We start from the raw sequence: 22,590 nt of genomic DNA on the forward strand, positions 1-22,590 counted from the left end.
TTTTAACCACGGATAATATTTTAAAAAAAATATTAAAATTTAATTTAAAGATAACATCTGATGAATTGAAAGGGATGGATGACTGAAAAAAAAAATTAAGTGTAAAGAAAAAAAAATATGGCACATCAAGGGTGATCAAAGATCCTTCGGTAATAATTGATTATTTTTAAGAAACTAATATTAAGTTTAATAATAAGATGAATTGTCCAATATAATATTTTGAATATCAATATCATAATTAATTTATTATATATTAAATGTTAATATGTGTTGGATTCAAATTGGATGGGATTCAACTCCATTTAACATGAGTGATCATGTTTAATGGTCATGTATAATTTCAAGATTAGTTCATAGAAAATATATAAATGTATTGTTGGGAAAGTTCCTTACTCAAGAGAATCTTTTAATTAAACAATACTAAATTTGCCAATTTGACTTTAAAAAATGGCGAATTGGTTTAGTGTTTGGTCTAAATAAACTATAAAAATCCTAAAGAAGATTTAGTAAAAATTTCGAAAATTGGTCAAAACTGGTAAAGAGTTGCAAAAAAATTGGTTCACAACATATTAGTAGAAACTGCTTAATATGCTGCTATTTTGCTTTTTTTTTCCTTCATAAAAATAATGAATCAACATAAGATATATATATTTGTCATTTTAATTTTATATTTGAAGTTATTACTGTTAATAAACATTGTTGTTGTGTATTGTTGAAATTTAGAGTTTGTTATTTTTTAATCAATAAATATTAATTTGTTAGTTTGATAGTTTTTTTAGTGAGAAATTCAAACCCATAACCTATTTTTTTCTTTTCTTTCTTCCTTTACCACCAAGTTAATTTCATATCTCCTTAAAGTTAACTTATTATTTTGATAAATTTGATTTGAACTTTTGTGCCTATTTTGAATGTTAAGAACGGTATAAAATTATATTTCACTTTTTTTTTTGTTTTTTGTGTTATAAAGTTATGATATAATGTTTCTTTAATATTTTTTTATGAAATATTTTATTATTATTATTATTATTATGTTATCAATATTAGTTCAACTACAATTAAATTATTAAAATAATACCTTTATCAGTTTAATGGTGGTTCTAATTTTAAAAACATTAATCTTTTAACATACAATTATGTCTAATTTCATGTGTAATGAAAAAAAAAATTACTTTTGACTCTGAACCATGCCCTAAGAGATAATTTATCATGAAAGATCAATAAAAGAAAATACTAATTATGTAACCTAAAATATTATTATAAGAGAATTAATCTATGTTTCTTTTAAATTCCAAGAACTAGATAAAATATGTAATATTTTGTTTGGTCTTTTTGTTTCTTACAAGTATTTTTTTTAGACACAATAGTGTTTGAGACACTATTAAGTACTAAATATGTTATACCTCTTTCAATATATATTCAAATCTTTGTTTGTCATATTGTATAAGGTCTAGTCCAACCAAATTAAACTAATTATATAAATTAACCAACAATTTACATTTCAATGGAAAATTGAAAACATAAATTTGATGTAAATAATTTTTTTGTTAACTTATTTTATAATAAAAATAAACATAATTTTTTAAGAAGGAAAAACACACTCAATTTATTGAGTAGAATAAACATTTTAGTCTAAGAAATAATGTACCGCTGCCATAATAGTTTTTGAGGTAAAAAAATATATCAAATTATTTTTTTTTCAATTAAAACTAGTGCCATTTTAATCCTTAAGACATATAACTTATCATTATTGTAATCTTTAAATTTTATAACTTACTATCAATCAGAATTTTTTTTAAAAGCAAGTACTAATCAATTAATGCCCTAAATATATCAGTTAAAAAAATTAAGAGTAAAAAGTTTTTTATATTAAAATACATAAAATTAAGCTTTTCATTATTATTTTTTGTTACATTCTTCTTTGATTTAAAATAATATTCTACACCTACAATTTTCAATGTAATATCAAAGTATTTTAACTCACTACAAGATAACCAAAATCATAATTACACCATATCAATCGCATTTTCTCATAATATAGTTTTTTTATGCATCCTAACACAACCACAATTTAAAATCATCACAGGAAGTAATAATTTCATACACCCATTTGGCTATTTAGTATTTACTTTAAAACAAATAATATGAGAGTAGATTATAAGTAGAAAACGTTTTAATAAAGTAGAATGTTAACGTCAGAGTCTCTTAAGACATGCATTTAATTTTTTCCCGCGGAATGCGGTTCTGATCACGCAATCCAACTCCAAATTCCTAACCAACCAAACCCTCTCTTTTTCTTTTTCATGTTCACGCCGGCTCCTCCACCCTCCGCCGTCACCGCCACCGAGGGACTCGGCTACGGCATTGCCATCGCCGTGAGCATCCTGGTCCTCATCTCCACCATCATGCTCGCCTCCTACGCCTGCGTCCGAATCAAAGCCAACGTCATCATCATCACTCGCCACCGTCACAACCACAGCATCAACAACAATAATAATAATAATAACAATAGTAGTTTTCGTGACGCCTCGGATGGGCCTGGCGTTGTGGTCCTGGGCATGGAGAAGCCCGCCATCGAGACCTGCTACGGGCCCAAGATCGTGATCGGAGAGAGCAAACGCCTGTCCAGGCCCAGCGACCAGGGCCCGTGCGCGATTTGCCTGAGCGAGTATCTTCCCAAGGAGACCATACGGTGCGTTCCGGAGTGCCGCCACTGCTTCCACGCTGAGTGCATCGATGAGTGGCTCAAGATGAGTGCCACGTGTCCCCTCTGCCGGAACTCCCCTGTGCCCTCGCCGCTGCCGACGCCGGCCGCCACGCCGCTGTCGGAGCTCGTTCCGCTGGCTTTCGACGCCAGGTGATGATATTAACTTAATGATTAAATTACTCAGGTTGTCGTCCTATAATTCTATCTTTTTAATTACTATAATGTAAAATAATCATTTTAATTTTTATAATTTATATTTTAATTCGATAAAAGTATTCATTTTAATTTTCTTTTAATTTTTTTTATTTTTTTCATGAAAACATAGGAAAAATTGTTGATGATAAAAAAAAAAATTAACTGTCCTTTTCTAATTTTTTTTATTAATAGGAAGGCATTGCATTGGGATTTTGGTTTCCAATTTATTTGCCACGTGATAGAAATTTCCTTATACTATATTTTATTGTTACAATTGAGAGCTATAGATGTAGATTATTCGTATATGTGTTATTTAAATGATTAAGATTAAGAAGATCTACGTAATATTTTTAATGGTCATGTAACAGTTAAATAACTTGTAATTTGACCATAAACATATCATTATTTTTTACCAAATAAATATATCATTATATGGTATAAGTTTAAAATCTGGTATTTTTTTTAAGTTTTCAAATTTTTTTTAAATCAAATATTTAAAAGTGTGTTGGCTTGATTCACACACTCTTCTCTCTTTCTCTCAATAATAAATTTAAGAGTAAAGAAATTTTATACTGTTGGTAGTATTTTATAACACGTCAAACGATTACTTTAATTTATATCTAAAATATTGTTTTTATTGATTGATAGGATAAACTTTGGAGTTAGCTAATTATGTAAAAGTTCTTACATTACATTGTCCACGAATTAGGAATTATGTTTAGTATGACTTTAAATAAAATTATTATTAAAGTTAACATGTTTGATAATTTGTAATTTGTGATTAAATAATAATGAAAAAACTTTACACTTGTTAATCCATATTAGTTATGTGAAACTCGAAGCATTTTATAACAAAAATTAAAACTCACAAAAATTCTGTTAAATGAAAATTCTGAGAGTAGTTGAATCTAAAAAAAATAGTTCTGTGAAGCTTGAAGCATTTTGTGTGGGGACGTTGTTGTGAGATAAAAAGCTGTGATGGGAACAATTGCAATTTGCACTTTTTTTGTAATGAAATGGAAAGAAAGATCTAAGAGATTTAAATTAATTTGATGTATCAGAATAAAATAAATAAAAAAGAGATTTAAATTTGATGTATGGTTGAAGATTACTAGTAATAGTAATACATATGTTTCGAGAGCTAACAATGACATTATCTGATAACTAGAGGTCAACCATAGTTAAAATCCGTAATTAATTTTAGTAATAGTTATATATTTTTTGTGTTAATTTCTAATACTTAAATTTGCGGCATTGGTAGCAATTTTTCTAAGGGTAAGGTTCTGAAATTCTGGTTATAAATTTGCGGCATTGGTAGGAAAATTAGAATGCAATATAATAGGAATTTCATGCATTTTTTTTTATCAGTATAGGAATTTCATGCATGACTTCATAATTATTGAATATTCATCACGGGGCACACAAAAAAAAAAATTCAGCCAACTGAAATTTTTTCTTTGATGGAAAGCTTTGTGAAGAACTGAACATTATGCAGAATATGGATAGAGTAGAGGAAACTACAAACTTTTATTTCTTTCGCTTTGTGGTCATGGGAAATTTTCCACTTTAGAACCAGCAATAATTATTGTCACTGTTGCGTCATAATAAGTTGTGATATGAAGGGTTGTTACTTGTTCAGAAAAGGGAGATCTAAAAGACCTAAAATATGGCTGGTCCACGTTTGAAAATATACTGGTATGTATTAAAGTACTAGTACATTAAGTTGCAGCAACTGCATCATAATCTCATTTATGACAAAGATGAAAAGAGTAGTACTAAGTTACTTGCTCTTGTTCATACTTATATTAGTAGCTGTGAAAGTTGAAATTAATTGACCAGGCTTGTTTTGTGTTAAAATGGATTTAATAAAATAGTGTGAATAACAAAGGAAACTAAAAACTCTGTTAAAGATTTGAGAAGGTTATAGAATGAAAGTGGAGTAACCATATTTTGTAGTTATAGAACATGGTCACATAATAATTCTCCTAGTTCAGGTAATGGTTTGAGATTTTAGACATTAATTAATTAATAGTAACCGTTACATTTTTTTATTTATTTTAGTTTTGTGTATGTTTGTTAATTATTCTTTAATACTTGAAATGAATTTGGCATCTCATTTTTTATGGGCATATATTTTGGTATCTCAAGGTAAGAATATTTTTCCTAAGTTTATATGCATTTCTTTAAATGTTTTTAGTTTTTTAATCAAAATTAGAATTTTATCTCAGTAATTTATGCAATAAAAAGTTGTGTTAACTGGCTTAAAAATCCAATTAAACACATACCACCTTATGTCAGTTAAATATTAATAGTCATAGATGTTTGAGCTTTGAATTACTTACAACCACTTCAATTAATACTCTGCTGCATTTTTGCAAAATGCAAATTCCTTTTCTTGAGAAATTCACAATATCTTTCCTTTGAAGCAACGTTTTTTATACAAAAGCTACTTGTTCGTGCGAAAATTAATGCGAATGTATAACATGGGGAACCCAACCAAGTATCTCACGTGAGAAACTAGGTTATAAAAATTTAGGTTTATTTATACATTAAATTTCATATAACATATTTATATGTTCTAAAATATTAATTACATTAATAATCTATTATAATATTAATAGAAAGTATATATTTAAGCAAAAAGATAAATTAATTAAACATTTTTTAAAGATTGACAAAAGTTTATCATTAAATTTACACTGGATAATGGACTCGTACAATGTACAGGATAAAAATGCATGAGAATATAACTTATGTATTTTTATGAAATCATATTGCTTTTGTAAATTAAAATAATCAAATGTCTTAGATTTAAATAGTCTATTTGATTAAACCAACATTGTCCAAATGCATGCATTTTAAGGTAAATACCTTATTTACAACACCAAACACACAACCACGTAATTTTATCTACATAGCAAGTTTTTGTAATCAATTTTTCCAACGGAAGAAACTCATCAAAAGCTAGCTTGAGTAATTCTTTAGTAAAGCTGATACGTTGCTTCTTTGTTGTTGGTTAGCCTTTTCACTATAATATGAAAGCAAATCTTAAATAATTTTAAGCATGACAATATGAGAATGAAAAAAATAAATATTAATTTCAAAACATTAAATTAAAATATTTTTAATAACAATATGAGATAATGCCAACTCAAAGATATATAAATATATAATAGATTAAGTAAGTTTTACCTATCTCAATTCTGAAAAAAAATCCTTATAAATTAACCACATTTAAAGTCACATTGGATACCTGTACTTTCTCATCGATCTGTTATTTCTCAACAACATTATTGGAACACCAATCTTGAGATTTAACTACTGGTTTGGAATTAAGTCTGAAGGAACTAATGATATTCTTCAAAAACTCGAGAATGTAAAGATTATCGGGCCTATGAATGTTTTCATTCATTGAGCAAGGATTATCATAACTTAAGAAAGCTATAACCTCACTAGGAATCAACGACAACATATATAATTATTCAATTTGTCAGTACAATATATCATTTGTAGGTGCTAAAATTATCCTATGCTGAAAAAAATGAAAGATCATTCATATTCTCCAGCAATAATGAATAAGTGCTATCAACAATAAAAGCAACAGGGTCACTTCAATTCATTATTAGCGTATCATCTGGTATTTAAATGTCAACCTCCTTCATCATTTCTTTCCCCAATACTTCCATCTCCAACACTCAGTATCCAATTTGAGAAATTCTTCATCTCTATAACATCAAAAGATGAAGACCCAATTTTGGAGCCTTATATTTTTCATACAGAGCTTGTTGTGTACCCTTTAGAATGACAAAAAGAATTTGTCTAAAATCACCACTTAAAGACCATAACTTTTTCTTCAGAAAAAAGATTCCAACTTTCAGCATTACTGAATCGAAGGAGATCTATAGAGAAGTCTTGTGTATAAAAGGAATGCTTATGAGTCATTGGAGCTTTATCCCGGCCCATATGATAAGCTTTAACTTGATTATTAATTAAGCTAAACATACTACTTTGCTTAATATTGTAAGTAGAATCTACATCAGCATTTATTGGAATGACAAATCTCAAATAAGTTGTCATACCATACCTGGAATTAACAATGTTGTTATTCCACTTGAGGTAGTGGTTAGAACAATTTCTCCAAATAAAAGCTTTTCATATTCCCTCATATCCATAAAGGAAGAAAAGTTCACCAAGATTTTTATTCACACTTAACATGATTGTGTCATATACTTACTTTTGTTCATAAGTCATTGTGGAAGTCAAATAAATGTCTATGTTCTTTTTCGCTAGAGTTTCTCGTTCATAATTAAACTAATCATAAATGAGTCTATTTCGAGGTTGAAAAACCAATGACATATTTTCCCTAAACATACATGCAAAATCACTCAAACTCTTATTGTTGTTCTATAACAATCTTTTTATTTATAAAAATTAAAAGAGCAAAAACAAATATTAAGTTTTTGCATGATAAAAACAATCACTGGATTTAAACTGCTATAGTCAATTAATTCCTATGCCGCATTAAAATGATAATTTAAAAAAAATACAGAAATAATAGGTGGGAATAGAGACATGGATAAAAACATTTAGATAAATTTAATATAACTCTTTAGTAGGACATGTTTGATTGAAATATATTATAAAATAATATTAGTGGTAATTGTTATTTAATATTATTAAATAATATATTATGAAATTATTATACTGAACATTGGATCTAATACAATGACGGTAAATTATTTTAGAATAATGTTTTGCTTAGAGGATTTTTTTAAGGAACTTTGAGAGGAGTTTAGAATAATGTCATATCTTCGTATTTCATCCTCTTAATATATTTTATGGTATGTATTGATTGAAAAGTAAATACATTTAATTCCTTAAAATATAAAACACATTTAGAACTTACCTTAAAAGATAATAGGAGAATGTGTAGGAGGATGAAGTAGGGTAATTTAGAATTATTAGTTATTTTAATCGATTTCAGATCATACACATGTGTGACTAAACATGGCAAGGAGAGATTTGAATGAAATTGGAATAAATCACACGCAATAAATTTTTATTTTATAATAGTTGAGTAAGAAAGATTAAAAATAAATATAACGGGAATAAGACTACCTAAATCGCAAACCCCTTAATTTTTTATGGCATCGCTGCATCAGCCACAGTGTGCAATTAAAAAAAAAAAAAAAAGAGTACAAATTCAAACTTGCACTTCTTAGCTTTAATGTAGTGACTCTCAAGTTAAAATTTGGACAAAAGCTTACGTGGTGGAAAATCTGAAAACGATGACCGGTTACGCACGCACAAGAACTAATTGTGCATATCAAGGACTGAATTTTACAACTACTTTATTACTACCAATTTACAAATTTAAAAAAATCCAGGCGCCTTTCCTTAAAAAATCCCAAATCACACCAATTATATCTAAGGGTGTTCAGGGTGCGATTTTGACTTAAATTTAGTCTGAAATAAAAAAATTAAGTGTTATACGGTTTAAATTATTTATAAAATCTGAACCAAATCAAATTAATCTTTTTAAATTTGGTTTGGTTTGATTTTTGAGGTTTGAAAATTTTGATAGTAAGTAATAAAAAAATTATTAAAAAGTTTGTTATTAAATGTATAAAACTTGAATAATAATAAATTCAACAATCAAGAATATAAATGATGAACAATCGAACTTACAATAAAAAAATAATTGTTTTCAAGTTGAATAATAATCATTCAACATAACAGTAAAATCAAACATAATAATTGCTTTTAAGTTCCAACAAGTGAACTTAAGAAAAAAAAATAGTAAAATAACATGACAAAAAAAAATTATATACTAATAATGTAATTTGTTTACTTTGTCATCCAATCACAGTCTATCATGTATAATAAGTTTATTGACTTTTGTGATAATTACTTTAAAAGTCATATTAATAATGAATTATGATTAGCTGAGGATGTAAAAGTGTTTTACATTGTCCGTGTATGACCATTAAACTCAAACAACATTCATAATACTTACTTTCAACCATGAAAATTTAGAAAATAGATATCCAACAACAAAACACTAATAGCAACAATAATTTATAGGGTGTCAGCAGTGCGATTTGGTTTGGTTTGATTTTTGTGTGTCAAACCGCTAACCAAACCTAATTGTGTGGTTTGGAAAATACAAAAACCAAACCAATAACCATTCATTTTTCCGTGGTTTTCAATTTTTTAGGTTTGTTTCGATTTTATGTTCGATTTGGTTCAATTTTGAATACTCCTAATTATACCAGTGTTTGCGGCGCTTCCTATTAGCTCGACAAAGACCACACTTTGCCCAACCTTCATCATCGGTGACACCACTTCTCCAATCGACGACCCTCACTAAAATGGCTTCCATGAACTCGCAACACCATCCTCCCTTTGACTCTAATTTCATTTGAACTTTGTACGTATTTTCACTTTGCAATGACATAGCTAGAGGTTATGTCTTGTTTCTAGCTAATTTTATTCAATCTTTCTTAGAAACTGAAACTTGTGACTATTTTTTTTGTGATTTTTAAATGTAGCTGCTTTGTCTATTTGATTTTAAAGACTCACTCATATGATGTAATGTGAAGTATAAAAAAGTTTTGTAAAAAAAGACAAATAGGTAAGTTCGTTCTTGAAAGTGTGAGATGTTGATAAATTAGTCTCTTAAAGATGAAAAATTCAAATTATCATTGAATGTGGAAAAAGTGCAACAAATTAGTTCCTAAAATTTGTAACTTAATGTCAAATTGGTCATCGAAAAATATAACTTATTGTCAAATTAGTCTTTGAACATTACAATTTAGTGACAAAATGATCTGACCAATTTAACGATATAAATAATTTGATGTACTTTTTACACAGTTAGGGACTAATTTTGTATTCTCTATCTTTCAGGGACCAATTTGTCATTTCATCATATTTTCAGGGTCAAATTTGGCTATTTACAAAAAACAAAGGTTGACAAGTTATAAATTATTTATAATTTCTTAATATAGGCTTGTTCATGTAAGTTAACTAGTGACTCAACAAGTCGACTCTTACTACTTAAAGTATCATTAACAACAAATATTGAGTTAAGATCTTGAGCTTAAAATCTGGTCTTCAACATATTCATCACTAGAGAGGGATGCATGATCTTCATGTTGGAGGATGGAATCTTCTACAAGATCCCTCAAGATCGATTTGCACCCTTTTTAAAAAATAATTTTGTACTCTCTCTAACAACTTCTGGAGGGAACCAATGAACAGATCAATAAAGAAGGGGAAGATCTGGCAGGAAAAGGTTGTGTGTGGTGATACCGAGATAGACGTGGTGCCTTTCACTGGCGATGACTCCATTGACAATAGAAAAGAAAATAGAAGAGTAGGAGAGGAAGAGACTACAGAGGAGAATAGGACCGATAGAGGAGGACGGTGACAATAGAACATGGAAAGACTTCTCAATCTCAAGGAAGAAAAAAATAAAGAAAGGAAAACACGAGAGGTGAAAAGAAAAGAAAGAAGTAAAGTGAATAGAAATACGATCAGAAAGGAATACAGGAGTTGAGAAGGTTATTTTTTTTTGTTACAACAAAAAATGTATGAGAAATTGAAAATGAAACCAAACAATATTTTTTTCTTGATTTTGAACTTATGTTAGATAGAAATGTTTAAAAATATAATTTAATTTTAAATAATTTATAAAATATATTTAAGTGAGTATATTATAAATTCACAAAATATATCTCAATTTCAAACTGAGATTTACTATTAAAATAAAAAGAGAAAAACTATTGTGCTGTAACACCAAAGAATCCTCCAAAGATTCCAATTATTATTAAAGATGCTCTTAATATCCAAAACAAATCAATGATCCATTCAAGTCTAATACTATTAAATGGCACTCATCAATCATCACTTGCACAAGAATATTACACTTTGAGTGCCATTATTGGGTCCTGGGTTCGAGACAAGACACCCACATTCCCTAAACCCTTCCAAATCCAATTCAACAACAAAAATACGCAACAGTCACCGGTTCTCTTCACCTAATCTGAATCACACTCTCTTCGTTGCTTCAGTTCATCTCCTCATATCTACAACTCTCCCTCATTCTCTGGTTCTTTTCTCACTCCAAACTGAACTGCAAAATTTTGGTTTTGTTCACTCAGTAAGTATCTTACATACGCACGGTTTCATTTTTTAATCTTATTTCGTTCCGTTTTCCAAGTCCACTTGTGTTTCGTTACTTAGTAACTCTATGATTAGCATTGTTCCTCTGTTGCACACACTGCGCACCGCGTGTTTGATTGTTTGCCCAAGTGAATTGATAGAGAAGATATGCTATGGTGGAAAATGTGTGTGCCTTTTGGTTTGTTTTGTGCATGCGCCTTGCTGTTAGGTTTTTGAGAAATTGGTCTCCAATAGAAGTTTGGGATATGTTCATGGTTTTAAATATCAGCTCACAATGTCAAGGTATTTTGACTATCCACACTGCAACTGCAATTGTAGCTGCATTAGGCGCATTTTCCCATGATTGCCTGCAATATAAAGTTTTTCTAACTCAGCACAACGCGATCGCAACTGTGACCGCAATTTAAAGTTATGGATATGTTTGTGAGGGCATGGTTCTGTGATTTGTCTTGGGAGAATGAAGCTGAGTTGTAGTTTCCATTTTATGTTTTGAAATCTAGTATTGGTTTTAATTCCAATGAGCCCTATGTTGCATGGGTACAGGGATTGGGTGGTATGTCGTAATATTCAAATTGTTGTTGATTCCTTTTGAAAGCAAATTTGGAATGGTGTTAATGTGTTATTCCTTATTTGAGTCATGATAAAAAGTAAAAACAAATTTGGACATTGGAAGCATGTGACAAGTTAGGGAACTTTTAAATTAGTTTGAACAATATGAAATAGTAGCTACATTGAATATTGAGGCTGAGCTTGAATAGCTCTTGACTATAGCTTCAGTTCCCAGTTTAGCCTTCTTTGGCAATGGCTTGAAGAAGGTTATTGCCTCAAGGCTTCCTAAGACCACGGTTTTTCCTCTGGAAGTTTCAAAACTGTTGCTTGAGAGATGGACGAGAGAAATCGGACTAATAAGGACAGACAGAGGGGTTTTGCCTATAATGCTTCAGATGACCAACAAGGCATCACAATGGGGAAGGGTTATGGTTGATTCCATTTTCTAACCTCAAATGGATGCTGGAACTTACTAGGTAGTCATGAGCTCTTATGAGTACATTAGTACTGGATTTGGACAGTGAGTGACACAGATACAGGGAATTCTATGCCAAATACTGGAAACCAGTTCCAAAACTGCTTGCTGAACCAAACTTGTTCTGAAATAGTTTATTGAAATCCAAACCAGTTTGTGAACCATAAAAAGTAGTTTGGTTCTGAAATCCAAACTGCATTAGAGGTTCATTTTTCCAGCCCGAACTGAGCTGTGCCCACTCCACCCCAAGTTGCCCAATACAACACTACTACAGAACTTATAACTTATGTGGGTTTCTTTTCCCCTTTATGGGGTAGTTGATTCTTGATTGCCTTGTTTTGTACGTCTAAAAAGAAAAACAATTTAGCCAAGCCACTTCTCTTTAGGAAATTAGTTAAGGTTATGTTTTTTGCACTAGCAAGGGCTTACATAAAATTGTGATAGTGGTACTATGGAAAAGGTGATTTGTTATACAAAAGTTGTTATTATGATTATTATTTGGCTCCTAATTTAAAATAATCTCTTACAGATACAGGGTGCGATTTGCTTCCATTTTCCAGTCATTCCCATACTCCTTAGGCTATTGTATGCTTCTACTAATAAGGAGGAGTTGTTATTGGGTTCTGAGAAACATGTTGAAACAAGTAATTGGCAGAATCTGTAGAACCGATGTTTATGCTTGTGAAGGAAACAGAGTTTTGCCTTGGATTTATGTGCCTTCATGCTTTTTCCACCATGGACAAGTAAAGTCTTCTATTCTTCCTTTCGAAGCGCAATTTCTATTTTTTTTTTATATATTTTACTGTAGAATTTCCCATTTATCTCTTTACTAAATAGTATAATACGGCTGAATATAGATTTAAGTGTCCAACTTTGGGTGCAGCTTTATTCTCTTATAAATAAGAAGACTTCGAATGCAACATATGGTGGAAGGTAAACAGTTGAAATATATGGCAAAAACAAATGGTGATGAACACTTCATTTCCATTTTGTTGCGAGTAATATGGCGTGATGGGCATCACTGCTTCTAATTGAAATAATTCATTTCATAGATAAACCATGGAATCAGATGCTAAGCTTCAAAGTTCAAACGAAGTATGAAATCCTGAAGCTTATAAAGTTGTACAGGGTTAAGCTGGCATGTTGATATGTTCGATCATATGATAATTAAAATGATTTTCGTGAGTTTTTGAATATAGTTAGGAATGAGTTCAATAGAAGGAATAAGGTTTCGAAGATGCTCTGCAATAGAAATAAAATTCAGTAATTAAGGTCAGTTACAAACTATAACAGCTGGTATTATTGTGTGGTATTAAAGGACTTGTTAATTATGTTAAGCACTTGTTTGTTAATTCATTGACCCCACATATACCTTTTAACTTTGTATCTCCTCAGCCGTTGTTGTGTATGTGCAAAACTACCATACCATGTTGCTAGCGTGGATTTTATAAAATTAAAACTTGAAATTAAATATTTACAATTAACAAAGCCTGAAATGCCAATTTGAGGTGAATCGTTTATGTAGTAGTATTAATACTCATCTTTAGTGCATTTTCTTCATAATGCAGGCGCACATGGCACCTAGAAGCTTTTTTGGGGTAGAGGATTTCCTTGACGATGACAATAGCCGACCTTACACATACCAAAAAGGGAAGAAGTCAAAGAATCCCAATAAGCACATATCATTCAAACAAAGAACAATTGCCTACATGGAGCCTTTTACACTTGATGTGTTTATCTCGAAACGTTTTGTATCAGCTTCACTCACTCATAGGGTAACAAGCAAACAGGTTGCAGTTGCCGGGACCAACTCCAAGGACATAAAAGCTGTTCTTAGGTCTCGTTCCGACATACCGGCATGCATAGCCATTGGTAGGATTTTAGCTGAAAGAGCAAAAGAAGCTGATGTTTACACTGGTTCTTATACTCCAAGGGATAGGGACAAGTTTGAAGGGAAAATCAGAGCTGTAGTTCAATCACTTATTGATAATGGGATTGATATCAAGGTTTATCTTGATTGAGTTGAGTCACTCAAGTTTTTGGGACTATCAGTTTAGCTGTTGATATTTCGGTTCGCCTTGTGTGTTTGAACATGTCCATTTAGTTTGGTTTTTATGATAATGGGAAAATATCATTATTAGAATTACAGATTTCGTAATTTACTTTTATGAATGAGTTATGTTGTCGTAATTGTAGTTAGTTATTCGTTTTAATTAATGTTAAATAATAATCGTGTTACAAATAAGACAATCATATGATACTGTATATTTTATACTTGTTCATGGTTAAAATGGCTCAATCCTTTTCTCATTGTGTTTTGAAATTAACAAAATATTTTTTTAGTCCTTTTGTGTCGTGTAAGTCATGAAATAAGAGATTTGTGATTTGTAATAACTTTTATTTTTAATTTAACCGTCAAAATTTTATTTTCTATTTTATATTTTAAAATATACTTTTCTAGGTTAAAAATTATCATAATTAAGTTAATAAATAATTTTAAAACTCATTAATCGCTTTAAAAATTTCTTTAATGTTTTATTGACTTGACTCTCACATTTTAAAACCCTAAAAAAATTGTACTTTAAAATTGAAAATAAAAAAAAATCAAATTCTAATAATAAAAAAAGATAAAAATTGTAAATATTTTATTTTTTATTTGAATCATACTTTGCAAAGGACTAAAAGGAATATTTTATGGATTTCAATGACTAAAAAAATAAAAAAAGATTATATACTTATAATGTAAATTTTTTTACACAGTCATTCAATCATAATTTATTATGTATGATAAGTTTGTTGATTTTTAAAATAATTATCTTAAAATAATTTAAACGATAATTTATAATTAGATCATAATGGAAAACTTTATACATAATGTAAATATATATATTACTTACAATAATTTTTTTAATTAATATTTTTTTATTAATTTATTAACTTTATACATAATCAAAAGTTTAGGATGGTGCGTGTGAAGACGATGGATACGCAATGATGAATGAATTGTTCCCCGGACGAATATGAAATTAGCTAGCATTATTATTTTGTAAAACACAGGTAGGAGAACTAGTATTCTAGGCAAGGCAAGAGTCAAGTAAATATACTCTTTCGCTCCACATTTCTTCTCTCTCAACCCTTCAACTCTTTTGATATCCACCGAGTTGCCTCAGATCCCTAAGGTACTTTCCCTCTCCACCTCGATTACACCTTCTTGCGTCTGCGTCGTTTGATTCAAATGGTGAATTGCGTTTCAGGAACTCCTGAACCTCAATTTCATGGAATTAATCGTTTCTAGGGCACACATTTGTTCATAATCGTTTTTTATTATTCCTATTTCTATTTGTTGTTTATTTTTCGTCGTATGAGAATGCCTCTCAATTTTGAATGCGAAAATCAAACTGATCATGGTTCTAAGCTGCCCTTGAATTTCTCAATATCAACTCACCTTGGCATTGTTTCAATGTTTTTATATGATTACAATTGTTTGCATGGATTTTACGAACGCAATCTGTGGAATATGTAACATTCTAATGTGATCGGAATTTGGACACGCTATTTTTTGTTTTAACATTAAATCTACACAATTGAGTATGAGCAAGTGAAAAGATTCATTTGGCTTTTTTCTTTTCTTTCTTTCTTTTTAATTATTAATTTGAGAGAAGAGATTTTATTAGGGAAAGGAAATAAAGAAGTGATGATAAGATTGCAGGATAGGGAATCCTCAACAAAAGTAACACTAAATGGAGAATAAAAAGAGACAGAAAGGAATCTCCCTGAATCTTGTTTAATAGTTTCTGTAGGAGAGCTGTGCCATCCTCTTTCAACTATTTTTGTTAGGGTTTGAAATCCGCTTCACAATTTGAGTTTTGAGTTTTGATTGTTACCTCCAATACTAAGGAATGAAGCTGTGTTGCAATTAGATCTGTTTTATGAAGTGCCCTCTTCTTTAGTCTTTGTTTCCCACCTCTTAAACTTCTGCATTTTCCCTTTTAGGTTTCTTGTTTTTCTGGGGAATGGTGGAAATTATATGTTTTATATGGACAAGACTGTTGGTTGGAATTGGAATGAGAATCAGCCTGGTGCTCATAGTTTTCTTTTGAAATAAATAAAAGTGGGCATGCTACTAATATTTAATAGCATCTCTTAGTATGGTGCTTTTATTATAACGTTACACCCTGTTAGTAAACCAGAAATTAGAACAGAAATGAGGGCTTTATTGTATCCAAAAACAAGCTAGATGAACGGATACATTAAAGGAATCAATCTTTCCCAGAGCAAAAGTTCCTGTCCATCGGAGAAAACACTTACTCTGCCTAGCCAAAGTGCCTAACATTCCTTTCTCTTTCTGGCAAACACAAATAACCCCCCTTGCTCATGTAACCCATCTCCTCAAATGATAACAACCTACCACCTCTTCCAGCCAACTAACTTAGGAACCTTCTAATTCGTTTCACTCTACTTTTTCCAAATAGTGGTCTAGCATACTAAACCCTTTCCTATATCAGAGCTCAAACTAGTGACTCTATCACACTCAAAATAAAAAATATAGTATTTTAATTACCTATGTTTTCTGATGTATTCAAATTTTCTATATTAGACTTGCATTTTTTTAAGCTTATAGCTTGTTATCTGTGTGTCATGTTAGGCTATTTTGTTTTACTTTTAGCTGTGGCTGTCCTGTTGTATCGTACTATTACTATCATCTGTTTTGGCTTCTCTCTCTGTGTTTGCTTATGTTTGTGTTTATGGTTATCCCTTTCCTTATTTTTCCATCAATATTCATTTTTTAATATTTTATCTCATTTATTTACTAATCAAATAAAGTATATAAATCCAATAATTAGGATTAGTAACTGATAAAAATGAAGAGTAAGTATGCATTAAAGAAAAAGAATTCGGCTGGAGTTTTGCTTTGGAATGAAGTGATTTGAAATAATGTTGGAGATGATTGAACATTAAGTTATCTTAGTTCCTTTTAGAATTTGGACTTAGAGCCCAACTCAACCTCACAAAACTAACTTGTAAGGTGAGGATTGCCCAAGCTAAATGTGCTCTATTTAAGCCATATTTCTAGTCAATGTAGGACTAAGTACTCTCTTGAGGGTGCAATTAAGACCAAAAGAGGCTGCAATTTAGGCCGGCTTGGGATGACTGCAATTAAGGTGGCTTTCTAACAGTACTTCCCATTATTACTGAAGTTTCAAATTTCAATGTAATCACAGTTTTAATGTTAGTACAAGTGGTTTTAAGTTTGCTCTTATTCCTTGCTTCAATTCCAATGGCTTTACACATTAACAGAATTTCTAAATACCATGCTTAGGCCCATATTTATCCACAGTTTTTAGGTCAGATGGTTCTGTGACTGTTGACATTTTTTTCATTCTCAGCTTCCTTAATTGAACTGTTATTGCTTTTTCTGGTTCGCGTAAAATATCATTCTATTTTAAAGTCATTGATTTTGGCTTTATTACCTTTACTAGTTGAAGTAAAATTTTCCATTGGAATCCTCCGTGCTGAGTGCCTATATAATATGGATCAAGAAGACAACAAGATGGACACTGTGAATCCTCATGAAATGTCTTCTAATCCTTTGTCATTAGAAAAAGATGAGATAATGGGCACTGAGAATCCTCTGTCATCAGGAAAAGATGATGTGATGGGTACCAAGAATCCTCCAGAAGTGTCTTCTAATTCTCTGTCATCAGCAAAAGATGGTATGGTGGACACTGCAAATCCTACTAAAGTTCTTTCTAATCCTACGCTTTCGGTAAAAGATAATATGATGGGCACTGAGATTCATCCGTCATCAGGAAAAAATGGTGAGATGTGTGCTGAGAATCCTCCTGAAGTGTCTTCTAATTCTCCATCATCAGGAAGAGATAGTTTGATGGGCACTGAGAATCCTACTGAAGTGTTTTCTAATCCTCTGTCATCCCGAAAGGATGACATGATGAGCAGTGAGAATCTTCCTGAAGTGACTTCTGACCATACTACTTCTAGAAAAGAAGATGGAAAGAAGGAAACTGATTCTCCTGAAGGATCTAGTAAACCAGAGTTGAGTGACAAGAATACTCCACAATCTTTGAAGGTGAAATCTAAAATTGTTAAGAAATCTCAAACTGTTAAACTTAAGGCCAAGAAGAAAAATGGTTCTCAACAAATTTGTGGGAAAAGAGTTATGAGTTCAAAAGAAGTGGTGGACAATTCTGAAAATTGTCACATTGCAGATGAGAAACAAATTTCAGACGATAGTGAGCTGAAGGAAACTAATGATGAGCCACCTAAGGGGAAGAGTGAAGAGGCTGAAAATAAAATGAAAGGTAGTCAAAATACATGCACCGGTAACAAAAGTCCTATTGAAGAGTTAGATGGTATCCAACTGAAGGATACTGATCCTCCTGAAGGATTTAGTAAACCTGAGTTGAGTGACAAGAATACTCTAAAATCATTGAAGGAAAATTCTAACATTGTTAAGAAATCTCAAGCTGTTAAAGTTAAGGCCAAGAAGTACCATGGTTCTCAACAAGTTCATGGGAAAAAAAGAATTGTGACTTCAAAAAAAGTGGTGGACAATGCTGAAAGTTGTCACAATGCAGATGAGAAACAAATTTCAGACAACGGTGAGCTGAAGGAAACTAATGATGAAGCACCTAAGGGGAAGTGGGAGGAGGTTGAAAATAAAATAAAAGAAAGCCAAAATACGAGTATTAGTGACAAAAGTCCTAAGGAAGAGTCAAACGGTAGCCAGCTGAAGGATACTGATCCTCCTGATGGATCTAGTAAAGCAGAGTTGAGTGACAAGAATACTCCACAGCCATTGAAGGCCAAATCTAAAATTGTTAAGAAATCTCGGGCTGGTAAACTTAAGGCTAAGATGAACAATGGTCCTCAACAGATTCGTGGGAAAAGAGGAATTAGGAGGACTTCAAAGAAAGTGGACAATAGTGAAAGTTGTCATAATGCAGATGAGAAACAAATTTTAGACAATAGCCAGTTGAAGGAAACTAATGATGGACCACCTAAGGAGAAGAGTCAGGAGGCTGAAAATAAAGTGAAAGGAAGTCAAAACAGGAGCACCAGTGGCAAAAGTCCTAGGGAGATGAGCCAGCAGGCTCAAAAAGATAAAACTAGTCAGTTGGATAAGACTGAACAGAAACAAAAGAGTAAAGAGAAGCATAGGAAGTTAAGCAAGGGTTCTATGATTAGAAAAAACAAAGATAAGAGTAGTGGCATGGAAAGGAATCAATTAAAAGGCAAGAAGGGTGAAAAACTTGGTGGTTTTATCTTTCTGTGCAATGCAAAGACGAAGCCTGATTGTTTCCGCTATCACGTCATGGGTGTTTCAGCTGGTAAAAAGGATGATGTTTTACAAATCAAACCTGGGCTTAAGCTTTTTCTTTATGATTTTGATCTGAAGCTATTGTATGGTATTTACAAGGCTTCATGTTCTGGTGGCATGAAGCTTGAACCCAAGGCGTTTAGTGGCAAATTTCCTGCTCAGGTTAGTCTCTTTCATTTTCCTGTCTAACTATCCCGATCTTGTCTTTGATTTATATTGCTGATTGCTTGTGGCTGACACCTTCAGGTGCGGTTCAAAATTGCTTCTGATTGTTTCCCAATACCCGAAAGCATTTTCAAAAAAGCCATCAAGGATAATTATAATGAAAAGCACAAGTTCAGAACAGAACTTACTGTTAGACAAGTAAGAATTAAATGTTACCTCGGGTGGCCTGTCTGTTTGTTTCTATAATTCTTTATCACGAATGATATTCAAAATATTCTGTTTCAGGTTAGGAAGCTCACTCAACTTTTCCGCCCAGTCGGAATTCATTCCGCCGTGCACCCTGTGCATTCCCAACCAAAAGTAATTATTCAGGAAAGGGAGATTCGTTCAGCTGTGCAACCTGTCCACTCCCAACCAAAAGTAATAATTAGAGAAAGGGAATCTTCGGACAGTGTTAGGGGATCATGGACCCATTTGCAGAGGGAAAGCTATAATGTGCGCTCTATTAATAGGGATCAATTTGACCGGCGAGAGGAAATTGCTGATGATCTGTTTCGAGTGGAAATTCCTCATGATCTGTTTCGAATGGAGGGCTATACACCATCTCATCTCCCAAGAGATAGAAGAAATGTGGCTACTACTTCTCATGTTAATCCTTTATTGGAATATTATGAGGGAGACTATCAACCCTATCACCTGGACCGTGGCTATCCAAGAAATGTCTCGGCTCATGTCGAAAGTCTTCGAACTGATCCTCTTTATTTGGATGACAGTTGGGATCCTTATCATGCCTATCACCGTGGTGTTTCAGCTAGGGATGCATATTTTGCACCTTTAAGTAGGGAGGAAATCTCTCCAAACTCATATTTGGCTGGGGGAAGACCTTTTGTGGGGACGGATAACTTGCCAAGGAGAGAGGCCGTTCAAGATAGACATTACCCAATATATTCTGCTCCTGATGCTTTGTCTGATCACCATCGAATGCGGCCATATCATGGAGACAAGTTTGAAGCTTCACGTGGGCCAGTTTCATCTCGTTACTCTTTTGCTGGCCCTTCATTTCACCGCCAATAACTTATTATGTGCTTTTTTTGAATTCCTTGACTTGTGTTCCTTAGTATTAGTATCTTTCAAATTCTGGTGACTGAAAAAAAAAACTTCATAAAATCCTACATACTTGAGCCCTTTTGGATCTGGAAAATCATTTCTGCCTGGTGAGATTTGAATGCTGGTCAATATGCAGCAGATTGTCACTTGAAAAATTGTTAACAGTTCATCACTGTTTGATGATTGCCAGCTCTGGAACTGTAGATGAGGGGCCAGTTTGATATCAATTGGTGAATGCAGGTTTGAATATGCGGTTTTGTGGCTAGTTATTTTTATGCTGCTTTAATGGATAGGAAGATAGACAAGCATCGTTTCAGTTTTTAGTGAAAACAACTCATGTTGCCGTATTTTGAAGTTTCAGCCTGGTAATTTGGGAAAATCATAAATGAACTAATAAATCCCGTACAAACTCATGCATGCAATTGGATAACTCCTGGTTTTACTGCAACTGTTTTACCTTGTATGTAGGCTGAAGGGCTTATTACTGCTCAACATTTTTTTTCATCTTTTATTTGTCTTTCCCCGCTCGTTTTGCACTTAGCTGTGAACTAAATGGGGTCCTCAGATGATTGCAATAAAATCTTTACTTTATTCTATTGATTTTTAACCTTTTTAATAAAATCTTGCCGGTTTTTCACATGGACTTTGCTCATAACCAAATTAGGGTGTAATAATTTGCTCGTTTCATGCGTGATGCTTCCAATCTATGCTGTTTCCAAATCAGTGTTCATAGTCCAGCAAGTTATGCTGAGAGAGCTAATGTTCATCAATTAGTTGGTTCTGTTTGAACGGGTTTGTTATGATTTATATAAGATCCTATTCCAAAATAGGACAAATTGATAAAGTATTGAACCCAGTGTTACCATGCTCGACTTAGATCGGTTGACTTGGGACAAATTATGAATTAGATCCGGTATGAACCGGTTTGACTCGATGATTCTATAGGTTGAATTGGCAACTCAATGAGTCATTGACATGATTGAGCCATGCAACTTTTTTTAAATAAAAAAATAAATTGAAGCGTGTTGTTTTATGTTGTAAAAACCCCAAAAATAGAAACTCGTCTCACTCTTTGCTCTAGATCACATTCGCCTTGGCTCATAAACTTACAAATTACATATAGTTTGTCATGTATAATTAATAATTAAATGTTGCATTGTCGAGAGTAATATTATTAGGAGAATTGAGAATTTTAATTATTGAGTAAGGAGAGAAATATGTAAATTTAATGTATTTACAATAAAGTATTCAATGAATTATCTTTTTTTGGTCTTAATTATCTAGTTAATAAGGGAAAGAGATTTGACCAATCGAAATTTGGCGAGAGATAAATAAATTTCGATCAATAATTATTTTCACAAGGATTAAGCTTGAGTAATATTCGAATGATTTAATCTTAATTTCAGCACATTAATCACTTATGTCAAATTACTTGATTATTTAATAAATTATCTTAATATAATTATGTTTGAAATATTTGATTTTGATCATATTTTTTCTAAAAAGAGTTGATTTTAAATGTCGAAGAGTGATATTATTAGGAGAATTGATATATTTTATTTTAATGTATGTACAATTGGTTTTAATGATAAATACACATAATATAATAAAAGAATTGTTTACAACCAATCATTTAAATAAATTAAATCTAAAAAAAACTATTTTTTACCGTAATGTTTATATTTTAAACAATATTTTTTATTATTCATATTTACATAAACTTGTGTAAGGATTTAAGTGGATTATAATTGGCCTATTGTTACAATCTGAGTGATGACATGACTAAAAATAATAAAAAATACAAAAATTATTATCAATATTTATTATTAGAAAAACATAAAAAAAAACCCTTACAATAATATTCAAAAC

General features: G+C 31.5%; 3 protein-coding genes across 3 annotated transcripts; all 3 read left to right on the top strand.

Annotated features, from left to right (window-relative positions):
• The first annotated feature begins 2,267 nt into the window (after positions 1–2,267).
• On the top strand, positions 2,268–2,858 carry LOC100797289 (putative RING-H2 finger protein ATL69). The gene has a single exon (XM_003526292.2). The coding sequence runs from the start codon at positions 2,301–2,303 to the stop codon at positions 2,856–2,858; it is 558 nt and encodes a 185-aa protein (XP_003526340.1). The 5' UTR covers positions 2,268–2,300.
• A 7,915-nt stretch (positions 2,859–10,773) lies between these two features.
• On the top strand, positions 10,774–14,250 carry LOC100805468 (50S ribosomal protein L18). The gene is made up of 3 exons (XM_003527467.5): positions 10,774–11,063; positions 12,640–12,853; positions 13,679–14,250. Exons 2-3 carry the CDS (start codon positions 12,698–12,700, stop codon positions 14,129–14,131), a joined length of 609 nt encoding a protein of 202 aa, XP_003527515.1. The 5' UTR covers positions 10,774–11,063; positions 12,640–12,697; the 3' UTR covers positions 14,132–14,250.
• Positions 14,251–15,086: 836 nt separating this feature from the next.
• On the top strand, positions 15,087–20,968 carry LOC100797837 (nipped-B-like protein). Its single transcript, XM_003526293.5, has 4 exons — positions 15,087–15,289; positions 17,591–19,611; positions 19,696–19,812; positions 19,900–20,968. The coding sequence occupies exons 2-4, from the start codon at positions 17,641–17,643 to the stop codon at positions 20,686–20,688; spliced, it is 2,877 nt and encodes a 958-aa protein (XP_003526341.1). The 5' UTR covers positions 15,087–15,289; positions 17,591–17,640; the 3' UTR covers positions 20,689–20,968.
• The last annotated feature ends 1,622 nt before the right edge of the window (positions 20,969–22,590 follow it).

This window comes from Glycine max, chromosome 6 (assembly GCF_000004515.6).
Source record: "Glycine max cultivar Williams 82 chromosome 6, Glycine_max_v4.0, whole genome shotgun sequence".
Taxonomy (NCBI): Eukaryota; Viridiplantae; Streptophyta; class Magnoliopsida; order Fabales; family Fabaceae; genus Glycine; species Glycine max.

Bases quoted from the DNA above. Each gene is read 5' to 3' on its own strand.
- LOC100805468 (XM_003527467.5), top strand. From the start codon at position 12,698: ATGCTTCTACTAATAAGGAGGAGTTGTTATTGGGTTCTGAGAAACATG. The intron at 12,854-13,678 runs GTAAAGTCTTCT...TTCATAATGCAG, and splicing joins GCTTTTTCCACCATGGACAA to GCGCACATGGCACCTAGAAG.
- LOC100797289 (XM_003526292.2), top strand. From the start codon at position 2,301: ATGTTCACGCCGGCTCCTCCACCCTCCGCCGTCACCGCCACCGAGGGA.
- LOC100797837 (XM_003526293.5), top strand. From the start codon at position 17,641: ATGGATCAAGAAGACAACAAGATGGACACTGTGAATCCTCATGAAATG. The intron at 19,612-19,695 runs GTTAGTCTCTTT...TGACACCTTCAG, and splicing joins GTGGCAAATTTCCTGCTCAG to GTGCGGTTCAAAATTGCTTC. The intron at 19,813-19,899 runs GTAAGAATTAAA...ATTCTGTTTCAG, and splicing joins CAGAACTTACTGTTAGACAA to GTTAGGAAGCTCACTCAACT.